Source organism: Oncorhynchus mykiss, chromosome 14, assembly GCF_057628025.1.
Source record: "Oncorhynchus mykiss isolate SJ-2025 chromosome 14, ASM5762802v1, whole genome shotgun sequence".
Lineage (NCBI taxonomy): Eukaryota > Metazoa > Chordata > Actinopteri > Salmoniformes > Salmonidae > Oncorhynchus > Oncorhynchus mykiss.
Window position 1 is genome coordinate 32,610,001 of NC_143035.1, and position 20,335 is coordinate 32,630,335.

Below are 20,335 nucleotides of genomic sequence, written 5' to 3' on the forward strand. Positions count from 1 at the left end.
TAAAAATATTTCATTCAGATTTAGGATGTTATTTTAGTGTTCCCTTTATTTTTTTGAGGTGTGTGTGTGTGTGTGTATATATATATATATGGATGGTATAATTTTTTTTATTCAAAGCCGTTATAGTGCTATTTCTATTGTTTTTATTATATTTCACTAGTCCTGCATGTTGGGGCTCGAAGCCTAAGGTTTTTAATGTACCCTGCAATCACACCTGCAACCCTGTACATATGACCATTAAACACTGTCAAACTCTACTAGCATTAAACTGTCTGTTGAACACTGTGAAACTCTACTAGCATTAAACTGTCTGAACACTGTGAAACTCTACTAGCATTAAACTGTCTGAACACTGTCAAACTCTACTAGCATTAAACTGTCTGTTGAACACTGTCAAACTCTACTAGCATTAAACTGTCTGTTGAACACTGTCAAACTCTACTAGCATTAAACTGTCTGTTGAACACTGTCAAACTCTACTAGCATTAAACTGTCTGTTGAACACTGTCAAACTCTACTAGCATTAAACTGTCTGTTGAACACTGTCAAACTCTACTAGCATTAAACTGTCTGTTGAACACTGTCAAACTCTACTAGCATTAAACTGTCTGTTGAACACTGTCAAACTCTACTAGCATTAAACTGTCTGTTGAACACTGTCAAACTCTACTAGCATTAAACTGTCTGAACACTGTCAAACTCTACTAGCATTAAACTGTCTGTTGAACACTGTCAAACTCTACTAGCATTAAACTGTCTGAACACTGTCAAACTCTACTAGCATTAAACTGTCTGTTGAACACTGTCAAACTCTACTAGCATTAAACTGTCTGAACACTGTCAAACTCTACTAGCATTAAACTGTCTGAACACTGTCAAACTCTACTAGCATTAAACTGTCTGTTGAACACTGTCAAACTCTACTAGCATTAAACTGTATATTGAACACTGTCAAACTCTACTAGCATTAAACTGTCTGAACACTGTCAAACTCTACTAGCATTAAACTGTCTGAACACTGTCAAACTCTACTAGCATTAAACTGTCTGTTGAACACTGTCAAACTCTACTAGCATTAAACTGTCTGAACACTGTCAAACTCTACTAGCATTAAACTGTCTGTTGAACACTGTCAAACTCTACTAGCATTAAACTGTCTGAACACTGTCAAACTCTACTAGCATTAAACTGTATATTGAACACTGTCAAACTCTACTAGCATTAAACTGTATATTGAACACTGTCAAACTCTACTAGCATTAAACTGTCTGTTGAACACTGTCAAACTCTACTAGCATTAAACTGTCTGTTGAACACTGTCAAACTCTACTAGCGTTAAACTGTCTGAACACTGTCAAACTCTACTAGCATTAAACTGTCTGAACACTGTCAAACTCTACTAGCATTAAACTGTCTGTTGAACACTGTCAAACTCTACTAGCATTAAACTGTCTGTTGAACACTGTCAAACTCTACTAGCATTAAACTGTCTGAACACTGTCAAACTCTACTAGCATTAAACTGTCTGAACACTGTCAAACTCTACTAGCATTAAACTGTATATTGAACACTGTCAAACTCTACTAGCATTAAACTGTCTGAACACTGTCAAACTCTACTAGCATTAAACTGTCTGTTGAACACTGTCAAACTCTACTAGCATTAAACTGTATATTGAACACTGTCAAACTCTACTAGCATTAAACTGTATATTGAACACTGTCAAACTCTACTAGCATTAAACTGTCTGAACACTGTCAAACTCTACTAGCATTAAACTGTCTGAACACTGTCAAACTCTACTAGCATTAAACTGTCTGAACACTGTCAAACTCTACTAGCATTAAACTGTCTGAACACTGTCAAACTCTACTAGCATTAAACTGTCTGAACACTGTCAAACTCTACTAGCATTAAACTGTCTGTTGAACACTGTCAAACTCTACTAGCATTAAACTGTCTGTTGAACACTGTCAAACTCTACTAGCATTAAACTGTATATTGAACACTGTCAAACTCTACTAGCATTAAACTGTCTGAACACTGTCAAACTCTACTAGCATTAAACTGTCTGAACACTGTCAAACTCTACTAGCATTAAACTGTCTGAACACTGTCAAACTCTACTAGCATTAAACTGTCTGAACACTGTCAAACTCTACTAGCATTAAACTGTCTGAACACTGTCAATCTCTACTAGCATTAAACTGTCTGTTGAACACTGTCAAACTCTACTAGCATTAAACTGTGTATTGAAGTGTGGTTACTGTCTCTGTCTGTAGGTGGGACCGAGGTGGTGTCTGAAAGTGACTGCCATAACGGTCATGCTGGGTCGGAGTCTGGGGGAGGAGGCAGACATGGCCGGGGGGAGAGGATGGTCTACATGGCTGTGAAGGACCACGCCCAGTCAGAGGAAGATATCAGTGAGTAAACACTCTTTAAAAAAAATAAAAAAATAAACTCTCCATCTGTGAAGGTTTGTTAGTGGAACTCTTCATTTTACCTGTCCAGTCATGTGATCAAACACGCCTGGATAGGTTCATTATTTTTTATTTTTCAACAAATAGCTTTCACAGGTGCCGTTCAGAAGGATTTGAAGATGGAGTTGTGCAAATCAACAGTGTTTGTGCATGTTCTGTACATGTGTCTGTGTCGTTCTGTTTTCCAGACCTGGCCGACGTGGCTGAGCAGGTGTAGTTGGTTGAGGAGGAGGGTAAGGGTTGTTACTGAATCTGTCTGTGTGTTTACAGATGTGTCAGACATGGCAGAGCAGGTGTACATGGAGGTGATTGTTGGAGAGGAGGAGACCTCTGCAGTCCAGGAGAACCAGCTAGATGACTCTCCAAACAGCAAGATGTTAGTCCCTGTCTCCTGGGCTGCTGCCTACGGTAAGAAATAAGATTTGTGTGATCAACTGGTTTTATATTCATTAATAACAGTATTCCTTCATCTGGATATAACACACACAACTATGGGCTCTATTTTAACAAACCTAACGCAATGGTAAGTCCAAGCCCCGGAGGTAGCGCTATAGGTTTGATGAATTAACAAATTGTGGCTTTTGTCGAGGCTTGGCCCCTCACTTGCCAATCGTAACATGCTCCATGGCTAAATATGTGGTTGTGTATTTACTATCTTTTATGTATTGCCTTGGAATCAATTCCAATGTTAGTTTGTTTTATAGTTTGTTAAAACAGCTTACAGAAACAAAATAACAAAATATAGACCTTTCCCGTCTTTGCTGAATATGTTGGCTGGAACCTGCTTGAACCTGCTTGTAGTCCACATTGTTCTAAGTAATTGCATGGCTTTAATGTGGAAAGAGATATACATACAGACAGACAGACAGACAGACAGACAGACAGACAGACAGACAGACAGACAGACAGACAGACAGACAGACAGACAGACAGACAGACAGACAGACAGACAGACAGACAGACAGACAGACAGACAGACAGACAGACAGACAGACAGACAGACAGACAGACAGACAGACAGACAGACAGACAGACAGACAGACAGACAGACAGACAGACAGACAGACAGACAGACAGACAGACAGACAGACAGACAGACAGACAGACAGACAGACAGACAGACAGACAGACAGACAGAGAGCACTGAAATAGGGGTGAGGCCTACAGTGAATTGCATTAGGACTGAGCATGGACATGCCAAACGTTGCCAATAAGCATGATTAAATTCATTATTATTATTTTAGGCTTAAAAAGAGAGTGAATAATTGTAATACAATTCTAAAGAAAACGTGTTTTTAAAATGAGCTAAATGTCTAAATACACTTACAGGCACCATAATTGCTTCCTGTGGGCATATCATTTTTAAACAACGCAGGCTCTGGTTTTACGCCCATCCAAACTGTTTACAGCAGCTGGACAAAGATCCAATGCAAAGAGAAAGGGAGAATGTCCCCTCCTGTTATACTGCTTCAAAATATGTTTTATATACACCATCTTACAAATCGCAGTCACACTTTTCCAGAAGTGCATTGCATGAGCGCCACAGACGTTCTCACCATTAAACCAGGCCTTGGAATTATTCTAATAAGCAATTTCCACATCCGGCTTCTTCACCTGTAGATTGTCTGGGTGGCTCGTTTCAGACCAACTGATGAAACTGTGGGTTTGCACAGCCGAAGAATGTCTGCACAAACTGTCAGAAACGGTCTCCGGGAGGTCTACGTTATCCGCCTCCATTCTGCACAAACTGTCAGAAACGGTCTCCGGGAGGTCTACGTTATCCGCCTCCATTCTGCACAAACTGTCAGAAACGGTCTCCGGGAGGTCTACGTTATCCGTCTCCATTCTGCACAAACTGTCAGAAACGGTCTCCGGGAGGTCTATGTTATCCGCCTCCATTCTGCACAAACTGTCAGAAACGGTCTCCGGGAGGTCTACGTTATCCGCCTCCATTCTGCACAAACTGTCAGAAACGGTCTCCGGGAGGTCTACGTTATCCGCCTCCATTCTGCACAAACTGTCAGAAACGGTCTCCGGGAGGTCTACGTTATCCGCCTCCATTCTGCACAAACTGTCAGAAACGGTCTCCGGGAGGTCTACGTTATCCGCCTCCATTCTGCACAAACTGTCAGAAACGGTCTCCGGGAGGTCTACGTCATCCGCCTCCATTCTGCACAAACTGTCAGAAACGGTCTCCGGGAGGTCTACGTCATCCGCCTCCATTCTGCACAAACTGTCAGAAACGGTCTCCGGGAGGTCTACGTCATCCGCCTCCATTCTGCACAAACTGTCAGAAACGGTCTCCGGGAGGTCTACGTTATCCGCCTCCATTCTGCACAAACTGTCAGAAACGGTCTCCGGGAGGTCTACGTTATCCGCCTCCATTCTGCACAAACTGTCAGAAACGGTCTCCGGGAGGTCTACGTTATCCGCCTCCATTCTGCACAAACTGTCAGAAACGGTCTCCGGGAGGTCTACGTTATCCGCCTCCATTCTGCACAAACTGTCAGAAACGGTCTCCGGGAGGTCTACGTCATCCGCCTCCATTCTGCACAAACTGTCAGAAACGGTCTCCGGGAGGTCTACGTCATCCGCCTCCATTCTGCACAAACTGTCAGAAACGGTCTCCGGGAGGTCTACGTTATCCGCCTCCATTCTGCACAAACTGTCAGAAACGGTCTCCGGGAGGTCTACGTTATCCGCCTCCATTCTGCACAAACTGTCAGAAACGGTCTCCGGGAGGTCTACGTTATCCGTCTCCATTCTGCACAAACTGTCAGAAACGGTCTCCGGGAGGTCTACGTTATCCGTCTCCATTCTGCACAAACTGTCAGAAACGGTCTCCGGGAGGTCTACGTTATCCGTCTCCATTCTGCACAAACTGTCAGAAACGGTCTCCGGGAGGTCTACGTGATCCGCCTCCATTCTGCACAAACTGTCAGAAACGGTCTCCGGGAGGTCTACGTTATCCGTCTCCATTCTGCACAAACTGTCAGAAACGGTCTCCGGGAGGTCTACGTTATCCGTCTCCATTCTGCACAAACTGTCAGAAACGGTCTCCGGGAGGTCTACGTTATCCGCCTCCATTCTGCACAAACTGTCAGAAACGGTCTCCGGGAGGTCTACGTTATCCGTCTCCATTCTGCACAAACTGTCAGAAACGGTCTCCGGGAGGTCTACGTTATCCGTCTCCATTCTGCACAAACTGTCAGAAACGGTCTCCGGGAGGTCTACGTTATCCGTCTCCATTCTGCACAAACTGTCAGAAACGGTCTCCGGGAGGTCTACGTTATCCGTCTCCATTCTGCACAAACTGTCAGAAACGGTCTCCGGGAGGTCTACGTTATCCGCCTCCATTCTGCACAAACTGTCAGAAACGGTCTCCGGGAGGTCTACGTTATCCGCCTCCATCCCCTGATGTTTCAGCATGATGATACACGTCCCCATGTCACAAGGATATGTACACAAATCGTGGAAGCTGAAAGTGTCCCAGTTCTTTCATGGCCTGCATACTCACCAGACATGTCACCCATTGAGCATGTTTGGGATGCTTTGGATTGACGTATACAACAGCGTATTCCCAGTATCCAGCAATTTCATACAGCCATTGAAGAGGAGTGGGACAACATTCCACAGGCCACAATCAACACATAGAGTTGATCAGGCTGAAGGAGATGTGTCACTCTGCATGAGGCAGGTGGTGGTCACACCAGATACTGACTGGTTTTGTGATCCAAGGTCCTACCTTTTTGTTTTAAGGTATCTGTGACCAACATATGTATATCTGCATTCCCAGTCATGTGATCCATAGATTAGGGCCTAATTAATTAACAGATCTCCTTATGAACTGTAACTCAGTAAAATCTTTGAAATTGTTTCATGTTTTGTTTTTGTTCATAAGTCTTTCTCCTCCCCTGCTGTGTAATTCAATTTAAAGGGCTTTTAAAATGTATTTAACCTTTATTTAACTAGGCAAGTCAGTTAAGAACAAATTCTTATTTTCAATGACGGACTAGGAACAGTGGGTTAACTGCTTGTTCAGGGGCAGAACGACAAGCTTGTTAGCTCGGGGATTTGAACTTACAACCTTCCGGTTACTAGTCCAACGCACTAACCACTAGGCTACCCTTCCGCCCCAGTGCTAGACCCGCTTTATTGGCATAGGGAACATATGTTTACATTGCCAAAGCAAGTGAAATAGAAAATAAACTAAAGTGAAATAAACAATAATGACATGGGTCTGTTCCTCTCTTCCTCTCTTCCTTTTACACTCACAGAAGTTTCAGAGGAATAGACCCATTTTAGATGTCATTATGGCTATATACAGTGTTGTAACGATGTGCAAATTGTTAAAGTACAAAAGGGAAAATGCATCTAAATATGGGTTGCCTTTGTGATGGCACACAGTGGTATTTCACCCAGTAGATATGGGACTTGATCAAATTGGGTTTGTTTTCAATTTTTTTTATAGGTCTGTTATCTTTAGGAAATATGTGTCTATAATATGGTGGTGCAGGAGGTTAGGAAGAGCAGCTCAGTTTCCACCTCATTTTGTGGGCAGTGTGCACATAGCCTGTCTTCTCTTGAGAGCCATGTCTGCCTACGGCGGCCTTTCTCAATAGCAAGGCTATGCTCACTGAGTCTGTACATAGTCAAAGATTTCTTTAAGTTTGGGTCAGTCACAGTGGTCAGGTATTCTGCCACTGTGTACTCTCTGTTTAGGGCTAAATAGCATTCTAATTTGCTCAGTTTGTTTTGTAAATTCTTTCCAATGTGTCAAGTAATTATCTTTTTGTTTTCTCATAATTTGGTTCGGTCTAATTGTGTTGCTGGTCTCCAGGTTCATCTCTCTGGAGGTGATGGCTTTGTAATGGAAGGTTTGGGAGTCCCCTTCCTTTTAGGTGGTTGTAGAATTTAACTGCTCTTTTGTTCATTTTGATAATGAGCAGGTATCGTCCTAAATCTGCTCTGCATGCATTATTTGGTGTTTTACGTTGTACACACAGGATATTTTTGCAAAATTGTGCATGCAGAGTCTCAATTTGGTGGTTCTCTCGTTTTGTGAATTCTTGGATGGTGAGCGGACCCCAGATTTCACAACCATAAAGAGCAATAGGTTCTATAACTGATTTGGAATATTTTTTTAGCTAGATGGTATGTTGAATTTTATGTTCCTTTTGATGGCATAGAAGGCCCTTCTTGTCTCTCAGATCGTTCACAGCTTTGTGGAAGTGACCTGTGGCGCTGATGTTTAGGCCGAGGTATGTATAGTAGTTGTTTGTGTGCTCTAGGTCAACGATGTCTAGATGGAATTTGTATTTGTGGTCCTGGCAACTGGACTTTTTATGGAACACCATTATTTTGGTCTTACTGAGATTTACTGTCAGGGCCCAGGTCTGACAGAATCTGTGCAGAAGATCTAGGTGCTGCTGTAGTCCCTCCTTGGTTGGGGTCAGAAGCACCAGATCATCAGCAAACGGTAGACATTTAACTTCAGATTCTAGTAGGTTGAGGCTGGATGTTGCAGACTGTTCTAGTGCCCTCGCCAATTTCTTGATATATATGTTGAAGAGGGTGGGGCTTAATGTGTTTTATATGTAGATAAGTCTGTTTCTCCTGCTGTTTAAATGTAGATAACAACAGTGTGGACATGGTGAGGAATGGAGGGACCAGGCCATACCTTCAGATCAGAGACGGTCAGGGCACCAACAGAGCCCTCAAACAGAAGATCAAGAAGAAGAAGAGGAATGGCGAGACACGGCAGTGCCAGACCGGTACAGACATTACATTATTACGGCAGTGCCAGACCGGTACAGACATTACATTATCACGGAGGTGATAGACCCGTACAGACAGACATTACATTATCACGGCAGTGCCAGACCGGTACAGACATTACATTATTACGGCAGTGCCAGACATTACATTATCATGGCAGTGCCAGACCGGTACAGACAGACATTACATTATCATGGCAGTGTCAGACCGGTACAGACAGACATTACATTATTACGGCAGTGCCAGACATTACATTATCACGGCAGTGCCAGACATTACATTATCACGGCAGTGCCAGACATTACATTATCATGGCAGTGCCAGACCGGTACAGACAGACATTACATTATCATGGCAGTGCCAGACCGGTACAGACAGACATTACATTATTACGGCAGTGCCAGACATTACATTATCACGGCAGTGCCAGACATTACATTATCACGGCAGTGCCAGACATTACATTATCATGGCAGTGCCAGACCGGTACAGACAGACATTACATTATCACGGCAGTGCCAGACATTACATTATCACGGCCGTGCTAGACCCGTACAGACAGACATTACATTATCACGGCAGTGCTAGCTCCGTATAGACATTACATTATTACGGCAGTGCCAGACATTACATTATCACGGCAGTGCCAGACATTACATTATCACGGCAGTGCCAGACCCGTACAGGCAGACATTACATTATCACAGCAGTGCCAGACATTACATTATCACGGCAGTGCTAGATCCGTACAGACATTACAATATTACGGCACTGCCAGACATTACATTATTACGGCAGTGCCAGCCATTACATTATCACGGCAGTGCCAGACCGGTACAGACATTACATTATCACGGCAGTGCCAGACCGGTACAGACATTACATTATCATGGAGGTGCCAGACATTACATTATCACGGCAGTGCTAGACCCGTACAGACAGACAATACATTATCACGGCACTGCCAGACATTACATTATTACGGCAGTGCCAGCCATTACATTATCACGGCAGTGCCAGACCGGTACAGACATTACATTATCATGGAGGTGCCAGACATTACATTATCACGGCAGTGCCAGACCGGTACAGACATTACATTATCACGGCAGTGCCAGACATTACATTATTACGGCAGTGCCAGACATTACATGATCATGGCAGTGCCAGACCGGTACAGACAGACATTACATTATCACAGCAGTGCTAGACCCGTACAGACAGACATTACATTATCACGGCAGTGCTAGACCCGTACAGACAGACATTACATTATCACGGCAGTGCCAGACATGACATTATTACGGCAGTGCCAGACCGGTACAGACAGACATTACATTATCCGTTACAACTAGTTATGTCTCCTTAATATATAAAGTGATCAGAGGGTTGAAAACATGGTGGAGATTCCCTGTTGCTTGCTTCCTTTTTATTTCTTGAAATTCTGCTCTTAGACCTTGTGAGTTTTGATGTGCTCCTCAGTAATATACACTACATGGTAAAAAGTATGTGGACACCTGCTAGACAAACATCTCATTCTAAAATCATGGGCATTAATATGGTGTTGGTCCCCCCTTTGCTGCTGTAACAGTCTCCACTCGTCTGGGAAGGTTTTCCCCTAGATGTTGGAACATTGCTGTGGGGACTTGCTTTCATTCAACCACGAGCATTGGTGAGATCGGGCACTGGTGCTGGGCGATTAGGCCTGGCTCTAAGTCGACGTTCCAATTCATCCCAAAGGTGTTAGATGGGGTCAAGGTCAGGGCTCTGTGCAGGCCAGTCAAGTTTTTCCACACTGATCTCGACAATCCATTTCTGTATGGACCTCGCTTTGTGCACGGCAATGGTAGCGTTCTCGGGTAGGTTGCGTTTTCCTGGCATCCACCATATTAGTTTGTTGGACTGCCAGATGATGAAGCGTGATTCATCACTCCAGAGAACGTTTCCACTGCTCCAGAGTCCAATGGCGGCGAGCTTTACACCGCTCCAACGCTTAGCATTGTGTATGGTGATCTTAGGCATGTGTGTGGCTGCTCAGACATGAAGCTCCCAACAAACAGTTCTTGTGCTGACGTTGCTTCCAGAGGCAGTTTTATTATTATTATTATTATTATTATTTTATTTCACCTTTTAGTTAACCAGGGAAGCCATTTGAGAACAAGTTCTCCTTTTACAACTGCGACCTGGCCAAGAAAAAGCAAAGCAGTGTGACAAAAACAACAGTTACACATGGGATAAACAAACGTATAGTCAATAACACAATACTTTTTTTCTATGTACAGTGTGTGCAAAGTAGTAAGATTAGGGAGGTAAGGCAGTAAATTGGGAATGGAGGCGAAATAGTTACTATTTAACATAAACACTGGAGTGATAGATGTGCAGATGATGTGCAAGTAGAGATACTGGGGTGCAAAAGAGCAAAAAAAGTATATATAACAATATGGGAATGAGGTAGTTTGGTGTGCTATTTATAGATGGGCTGTGTATAGGTACATTGGTAAGCTGCTCTGACAGCTGATGCTTAAAGATGGAGAGATGGAGAGTAAGTCTCCAGCTTCGGCAATTAACAAAAAAATAACGTTTATTTTTATCATTTTTTATATTTTTTAAATTGCATTTCTTTCCAGTCATTAGCAGCAGAGAACTGGAAGGAAAGGTGGCCAAAGGAGGTGTTAGCTTTGGGGGTGACCAGTGCAATATACCTGCTGGAGCTTGTGCTACGGGTTGGTGTTGCTATGGGGTCCAGTGAGCTGAGATAAGGCGGGGCTTTTCGTAGCAAAGACTTATAGATGACCTGGAGGCAGTGGGTTTGGCGACGAATATGAAGCGAGGGGCCAGCCAACGTCAGCATACAGGTCGCAGTAGTGGGTAGTAAATGGGGCTTTGGTGACAAAACGGATGGCACTGTGATAGACTGCATCAAATTTGTTGAGTAGAGTGTTGGAGGCTATTTTGTAAATGACATCGCCGAAGTCAAGGATCTGTAGGATAGTCAATTTTACGAGGGTATGTTTGGCAGCATGAGTGAAGGAGGCTTTGTTGCGAAATAGGAAGCCGATTCTAGATTTAATTTTGGATTGGAGATGCTTAATGAGATTTTACAGTCTAACCAGACACCTAGGTATTTGTAGTTGTCCACATATTCTAAGTCAGAACCATCCAGAGTAGTGATGCTAGTCGGGGGTGTGGGCAGCAATCGGTTGAAGAGCATGTATTTAGTTTTACTTGCATTTTAAAAGCAGTTGGAGGCCACGGAAGGAGTGTTGTATGGCATTGAAGCTTGTTTGGAGGGTAGTTAACACAGTGTCCAGAGAAGGGACAGATGTATACAGAATTGTGTTGTCTGCGTAGAGGTGGATCAGAGAATCATCAGCAGCAAGAGCGACATCATTGATATTTACAGAGAAAAGAGTCGGCCCAAGAATTGATTATTGAAATGATCGATTGTCGTGGATTTATCGGTGGTGAGTGTTTCCTAGCCTCAGTGCAGTGGGCAGCTGGGAGGAGGTTCTCTTATTCTCCATGGACTTTACAGTGTCCCAAAACCTTTTGGAATTAGTGCTACAGGATGCAAATTTCTGTTTGAAAAAGCTAGCCTTAGTTTTCCTGATTGACTGTGTATATTAGTTCCTGACTTCCCTGAAAAGTTGCATATCGCGGATGCTATTCGATGCTAATGCAGTACGCCACAGGATGTTTTTGTGCTGGTCAAGAGCAGTCAAGTCTGGGGTGAACCAAGGGCTATATCTGTTCTTAGTTTTACATTCTGCACTTTTAAAGAGCAACCAGGCATCTTCTACTGACGGGAGGAGGTCAATATCCTTCCAGGATACATAGGCCAGGTCAATTAGAAATGCCTGCTCTCTGAAGTGTTTTAGGGATTGTTTGACAGTGATGAGGGGTGGTCGTTTGACTGCAGACCCATTACGGATGCAGGCAATGAGGCAGTGATCGCTTAGATCCTGGTTGAAGACGAGGTGTATTTGGAGGGCAAGTTGCTCAAGATGATATCTATGACGGTGCCCATGGTTATGGATTTTGGGTTGTACCTGATAGGTTCTTTGATAATTTGTGTGAGATTGAGGGCATCTAGCTTAGATTGTAGTATGGCCGGGGTGTTAAGCATATCCCAGTTTAGGTCACCTAACAGTACGAACTCTGAAGATAGATGGGGGGGGGGGCAATAAATTCACATATGGTGTCCACGGCACAACTGGGGGCTGAGGGGTGTCTATAACAAGAGGTGACTGTGAGAGATTTATTTCTGGAAAGGTGGATTTTTAAAAGTAGAAGCTTGAATTGTTTAGGCACAGACCTGGATAGTAAGACAGAACTCTGCAGGGGATCTCTGCAGTAGATTGCAACTCTGCCCCCTTTTGCAGTTCTATCTTGTTGGAAAATGTTGTAGTTGTGGATGAAAATGTCAGAATTTTTGGTGGCCTTCCTAAGCCAGGATTCAGACATGGCAAGGACATCAGGGTTGACAGAGTGTGCTAAAGCAGTGAATAGAACAAACTTTGTGAGGAGGCTTCTAATGTTAACATGCATGAAACCAAGGCTGTTACAGTTACAGAAGTCAACAAATGAGAGCGCCTTGGGAATAGCTGTGGGGCTGGGGGCTACAGGGTTGGGTTAACCTCTACATCACCAGAGGAGGAATAGGATAAGGGTACGGCTAAAGGCTATAAGAACTGGTCGTCTAGTGCGTTGTGGACAGATCATAAAATAAGCAGATTTCTGGGCGTGGTAGAATAGATTCAGGGCATGATGTACAGACAAGGGTCTGGTAGGATGTGAGTACAGTGGAGGTAAACCTAGGCATTGAGTGACGATGAGAGCGGTTGCGTCTCTGGTGGCACCAGTTAAGCCAGTTGAGGTCTCCGCATGTATGGAGGGTGCGACAAAATAACTATCTTAGGCATTTAGGGCGGGGCTGGTACTCTACAGTGAAATAAAACAATAATAACTAACCTAAACACCAGTAGACAAGGCATATTGACATTGGGGAGAGGCATGTGTAGCCGAGTGGTCATTGGGTCCAATGAGCAACAATAGGGGAGTCAGGGAGCCGTTCAGTAGCCGCTACTACGCTAGGTGAGCTGGAGGCTCGGCGATTCAGAAGGCTAGCAGGTCATAGCCAGCAGATGGGTCATGGGTGTGGCTGAAATAGATGATCCACTAATTTGAAGCAGTGTCCACATACTTTTGGCCATGTTGTGCATCTCTGCTCTTTGTCTGTCTCGTCAGCTGTGGTCATACGTTCTCAATTGGCTCACCTGGATAATTAAAGGCTAAATACATTTCCCCTCTGTCTCCTCTCAGCTGTGATCATCGGTCCAGACGGCATGCCCCTGACCGTCTACCCCTGTCACATCTGTGGTAAGAAGTTCAGGTCACAAGGCTTCCTCAAGTGCCACATGAAGAACCATCCTGACCACCACCTTAAGAAGTACCAGTGTACCGACTGTGACTTCACCACCAACAAGAAGGTCTCTGTCGTCTCTCATATCTCTGATGTTCACGTCGTTGGACCTTATCTGTTATTACTCCTCTTTTCTTCTCCCCTTCATTTTCTTTATTCTTTAGAGAATAGAGAATGGCGCAGCCATGGGCCAGGATTACTGCCTTGGAGGGAGTTGTCCCTCGATAATTCCCTGGTTCGAGGGCATTATAACTTTTTGTATAATCTCTGCAGACATACAGTGAGGCAAAAAAGTATTTAGTCAGCCACCAATTGTGCAAGTTCTCCCACTTAAAAAGATGAGAGGCCTATAGTTTTCATCATAGGTACACTTCAACTATGACAGACAAAATGAGAGAAAAAAATCCAGAAAATCACATTGTAGGATTTTTTATGAAATTATTTGCAAATTATGGTGGAAAATAAGTATTTGGTCACCTACAAACAAGCAAGAGAACTTGCACAATTGGTGGCTGACTAAATACTTTTTTTGCCCCACTATGTTTATTCATTAAAATATGACGGACATTTTAGAATTAAAAATATTATTTTACCGAGTACATTATGTTTTTGCATTCTGAAGTTTCTACCCAAGTGTGCTGGTCATTAGTTATTTTCTTATGTTTTGACCCTGTCGTCAATGCTAATCATGCTAATCATTCGATGTTGCTATGCCATTTGACCTTGCTATGCTAAACAAATCATTGGCATGTCGCTAGCTAGCAGAGTCAATAATGATGAGAGACAAGCACTTCAATAAATAATCATTCAATAAATGTCCAATAGAATTCATGGATTTCTGAGTGTTTATGGTTTCCATGGTGAATTATTCGTTTTGGGTTCATTCTTGGGCTAGCTAGCCTATTGGCAGGGGAGAGATCTCTCCCCCCCTACTGTTGCAAACCAAATAGTAGCATGGAAAAAATCGTGTGATGTTTTTTTTTTCCCCAGAGGGAAATTAAGTTGATGAATTTCCTGCCTGGTCTGCTGGACAGTGGAATTATGAGATTAATACATCATGGTATTTTGCGTGAGTTGTTGTCTCATAACTCCTGCATATCAACCAATCAGGAACCAGACAACCCGTTTTATAGTATTACATTGTAACTCCTCCCTATTAAGTGTGTTGCTCTTTTGACATGTCTGTAAAATGCACTATAAATATATTCTGTTTTGTTTTTGAAGGTCAACTTCCACAACCACCTGGAGTCCCACAAGCTACTGGTCCATCGCAGTGACCGAGACAGAACATCTTCCCCAGAGTACCCAGAATACAACAGGACCACCCCAGAGTACCCAGAATACAACAGGACCACCCCAGAGTACCCAGAATACAACAGGACCACCCCAGAGTACCCAGAATACAACAGGACCACCCCAGAGTACACAGAGTACACCCGGCGTTACCACGAAGACAGCCAGCTAGGGTCTAACAAGCTGATCCTGAGGGACAAGGAGTCCAAACTGCACCACTGTAAGTACTGTGACTATGAGACTGCAGAGCAGGGGCTCCTCAACCGCCACCTATTGGCCGTTCACAGCAGGAACTTCGCCCACGTGTGCGTGGAGTGCACTAAAGGCTTCCGGCACCCGTCAGAGCTCAAGAAGCACATGCGGACCCACACGGGGGAGAAGCCGTACTGCTGCCCGCACTGTGACTTTCGCTGTGCAGACCAGTCCAACCTAAAGACTCACATCAAGAGCAAGCACGGTGCCGATCTGCCTTTTAAGTGTGGCCACTGCCCCCAGGCCTACGCTGACGAAGGGGAGCTGCAGCGGCACACAGAGATGGTGCAGGGCCACAAGACCCATCAGTGTCCCCACTGCGAACACAAGAGCACCAACTCCTCTGATCTAAAGCGACACGTCATATCTGTTCACACCAAAGACTTCCCTCACCAGTGTGACGTGTGTGAGAAGGGCTTCCACCGGCCCTCTGAGCTGAAGAAACACTCAGAGACGCACAAGGGCAGCAAGGTGCACCAGTGCAGGCACTGTAACTTCACGACCTCTGACCCTTTCACCCTCAGCAGACACATCCTGTCCGTTCACACCAAGGACCTCCCCTTTAAGTGTAAACGCTGCCGGCGAGGGTTCCGCCAGTCCACGGAGCTGAAGAAACACATGAAGACCCACAGCGGGAGGAAGGTGTACCAGTGTCAGTACTGCGAGTACAACAGCCCGGACGCTTCAGGATTCAAACGCCACGTGATCTCGATCCACACCAAGGAATACCCCCACTGCTGTGACTACTGTTGTAAAGGCTTCCGAAGGCCCTCGGAGAAGAGCCAGCACATAGCCAGGCATCACAAAGATATGTTGATGGAGCGTTGTTAATACAATGTTGACTCAACGTTACCCGGACAGAAACAGACTGGCACACTCACTCCTCAGTCTACGTAGACCTGATTCACACGACAAAGGGGGAACACGTTTAGGCAGTTGATAAGGATGGAATGGTACATTTAGACTGCTAGCGACGATAACATTCTGACTGTTTCTCTTTTTCTACTGCTTGTATAGAGTAGGAGGAGGTCTCACCAGACCCCCCCATTCCCTCTCCCCCAGGTGTAATCAAACTAAGCATGTGGTGGAAGTTGGTGAAGTTTAAAACCAGTGTATATGTTGTCAGTGGGGCGCCTGTCACTCTTTCTGTATTTATTTATCTGCAGAGAGAGGATTCACCATATGATGAACATTTTTTTTTCAAAATATGTCTGTGTGTATTCCTGTTGAATATCTGGAAGAAAGAAATGGACAGAAGTCCTCTAATATAGGAAGTGGTTATTCGAGAACATCATTCAGGCCTGTTCTTCTCTATCTCACCAGACTGTATCTGGATCAAACTAGTGCAGACTGTATCTGGATCAAACTAGTGCAGACTGTATCTGGATCAAACTAGTGCAGACTGTATCTGGATCAAACTAGTGCAGACTGTATCTGGATCAAACTAGTGCAGACTGTATCTGGATCAAACTAGTGCAGACTGTATCTGGATCAAACTAGTGCAGACTGTATCTGGATCAAACTAGTGCAGACTGTATCTGGATCAAACTAGTGCATACTGTATCTGGATCAAACTAGTGCATACTGTATCTGGATCAAACTAGTGCAGACTGTATCTGGATCAAACTAGTGCAGACTGTATCTGGATCAAACTAGTGCATACTGTATCTGGATCAAACTAGTGCAGACTGTATCTGGATCAAACTAGTGCATACTGTATCTGGATCAAACTAGTGCAGACTGTATCTGGATCAAACTAGTGCAGACTGTATCTGGATCAAACTAGTGCAGACTGTATCTGGATCAAACTAGTGCATACTGTATCTGGATCAAACTAGTGCAGACTGTATCTGGATCAAACTAGTGCAGACTGTATCTGGATCAAACTAGTGCAGACTGTATCTGGATCAAACTAGTGCAGACTGTATCTGGATCAAACTAGTGCAGACTGTATCTGGATCAAACTAGTGCAGACTGTATCTGGATCAAACTAGTGCAGACTGTATCTGGATCAAACTAGTGCAGACTGTATCTGGATCAAACTAGTGCATACTGTATCTGGATCAAACTAGTGCAGACTGTATCTGGATCAAACTAGTGCAGACTGTATCTGGATCAAACTAGTGCAGACTGTATCTGGATCAAACTAGTGCATACTGTATCTGGATCAAACTAGTGCATACTGTATCTGGATCAAACTAGTGCATACTGTATCTGGATCAAACTAGTGCATACTGTATCTGGATCAAACTAGTGCATACAGGAGAGCTGCAATGCTCTGCTAACAACTTGTATCTTCAAACCTGGGTTCAAATCATGTTTGAAATATTTCTTATACGTTTAGCATTTCCTTTATCCTGCCTAGAGTGGACTTTTGCGAATCGGTTGGTTCTGTTTTGCCTGGCAAGCCCAATGAAGGTATGTATTTGAAATGATTACCAATAGTTTTTGAACCCAGGTCTAGGTATACTCCCAATAACCTGGTTTATACCCTAATACAGGCAATCTGAATCACAATCATGTCATTATGAGCCTGTGGGCCCTGTTTGGGTGGTCCACCTGTGAGGTCAGAGTGGAACAATGTTTACACAAGCACCTTAACCTACGAGCTACGAAACCAACTCGTTTTTTAAAAAACAAACAGAACTTTGTTTTGTTTCTTCTTAACAGTGCCAATTTATTATTAATTCAACTTTAATGTTTTGGTGTTTGGTGGACAGATGGTTCTGTATGTTTGGTAAAAACTTCAGCTGTTGTCACCACAGTTTTTTGACCTTGTGAATGCCACTGTAAGTTGTGTATATGACCTTGTGAATGCCACTGTAAGTTGTGTATATGACTTTGTGAATGCCACTGTAAGTTGTGTATGTGTCATCACATAGAACACAGATGTGGTCACACACAAGCCAACCATCCGATGGTCATGTCTTATGTTCTGTTTCTCCTCATGCACTGAGCTCTGCTAAAACAGACATCTGAAAAGTAAAGTGATTTTAAGTCTCAAACATATGCCGTGTAAAGAGATTGTGTGTTTTGAGTCAGTAGAAAGCACTTTAACTATTATTTTGTTAATTTTACATGTACGCAAAGGTGTATAATGTATAGTCCCTGAATGAGACAATATGAGTGTTGTGGGTATTTCAGGGCCTGGAGTGGGACAGTAGCGACCAGTATTCATCCAAATGTATTATCAATAGAGAGCTGTCTAATGAACTCTTCTGTTTTGATATCTGCTAGGAAATTGGTTGGTCATTCTGTTGAGATTTCTGCTCACTGGTGTCCAGCAACCCCACAGTCAGTTGGCTACACACACCTTAAGTAAAATGGTGGAGAGATTGTCGTTGGTGTCTTAAAGAATGCACATAGTAGGCTGGCCATGAAATGAATTGTGTTTAAAAAAAATTTTTTTTTTTTTTTTGTCTGATTGTTCAGAAACTACTGGTGAGGAGCAACCAAAATAAACAATTATTTTTAGTTTTTTCTGTCCTTTTTGGGGTGCATTTAGAGCCTCAAAGGCTCTAGTGAGTAGTGCACGACTAGGGAATAGAATGTCTCCTCTTGCTCAATCATCACCACAAGATGGCGGTCTAACTCCATGGAAATGTAGGAAAATTAAAACGTTATTTCAAGCTTTACCGATAATGTATTACTCAGTTGAATAGTATGACAACTCACTTAAATGATCATATAAAATACCTAGTGAATACCTTAGGTCAAGAGTGGGTTACCATATTGAAAATGGGAAAGGAGTACTTATCCAATATATGTCCTGAATGGCACCCTATTCCCCATATAGTGCACTACTTTTGACTAGAGCTCTAAGGGCCTTGTTAAAAAAGTAGTGCACTACATGGGGAATATGGTTCCATTTGGGACAGACTATATGTGACGCTACCATACTGCTCCCTCTAAGAGACAGAACTTATCGAACTGTGATGACGTGATGTCAACACTTCTGTGCTCCTCCCCTTCATACATCAGGATTGATTCTCCAGGCAAGACCGTTTAAATGAACCCTGAGACGGAGCGCTCACCCTGGCTGGTATTCCAAAAGGCACCATATTCCCTACAGCTGGATAACAGGCTACATTAGACTATATATGGATAACAGGCTACATTAGACTATAATATGGATAACAGGCTACATTAGACTATAATATGGATAACAGGCTACATTAGACTATAATATGGATAGCAGGCTACATTAGACTATAATATGGATAACAGGCTACATTAGACTATAATATGGATAACAGGCTACATTAGACTATAATATGGATAGCAGGCTACATTAGACTATAATATGGATAACAGGCTACATTAGACTATAATATGGATAACAGGCTACATTAGACTATAATATGGATAACAGGCTACATTAGACTATAATATGGATAACAGGCTACATTAGACTATAATATGGATAACAGGCTACATTAGACTATAATATGGATAGCAGGCTACATTAGACTATAATATGGATAACAGGCTACATTAGACTATAATATGGATAACAGGCTACATTAGACTATAATATGGATAACAGGCTACATTAGACTATAATATGGATAACAGGCTACATTAGACTATAATATGGATAACAGGCTACATTAGACTATAATATGGATAACAGGCTACATTAGACTATATATGGATAGCAGGCTACATTAGACTATATATGGATAACAGGCTACATTAGACTATAATATGGATAACAGGCTACATTAGACTATAATATGGATAACAGGCTACATTAGACTATAATATGGATACCAGGCTACATTAGACTATAATATGGATAACAGGCTACATTAGACTATAATATGGATACCAGGATACATTAGACTATAATATGGATAGCAGGCTACATTAGACTATAATATGGATACCAGGCTACATTAGACTATAATATGGATAACAGGCTACATTAGACTATAATATGGATAACAGGCTACATTAGACTATAATATGGATACCAGGCTACATTAGACTATAATATGGATAGCAGGCTACATTAGACTATAATATGGATAACAGGCTACATTAGACTATAATATGGATAGCAGGCTACATTAGACTATAATATGGATAGCAGGCTACATTAGACTAT

General features: G+C 43.0%; 1 protein-coding gene across 4 annotated transcripts in view; it reads left to right on the forward strand.

Moving 5' to 3' along the window:
* LOC110489141 (zinc finger protein 711) overlaps nt 1-18,699 on the forward strand; it is a 26,924-nt gene extending 8,225 nt beyond the window's left edge. For 2 of the 4 annotated variants that reach the window (XM_090198765.1, XM_090198766.1), the window contains exons 6-10: nt 2,283-2,423; nt 2,751-2,888; nt 8,114-8,254; nt 13,581-13,747; nt 14,905-18,699. In XM_090198765.1, coding sequence (XP_090054891.1) covers nt 2,283-2,423; nt 2,751-2,888; nt 8,114-8,254; nt 13,581-13,747; nt 14,905-16,056 — 1,739 coding nt within the window. In that variant the 3' untranslated portion in view covers nt 16,057-18,699. The remainder of the gene's footprint in view (nt 1-2,282; nt 2,424-2,750; nt 2,889-8,113; nt 8,255-13,580; nt 13,748-14,904) is intronic. The other 2 variants (XM_036943333.2, XM_090198767.1) reach the window with 1 other exon arrangement.
* Nucleotides 18,700-20,335: the final 1,636 nt, after the last annotated feature.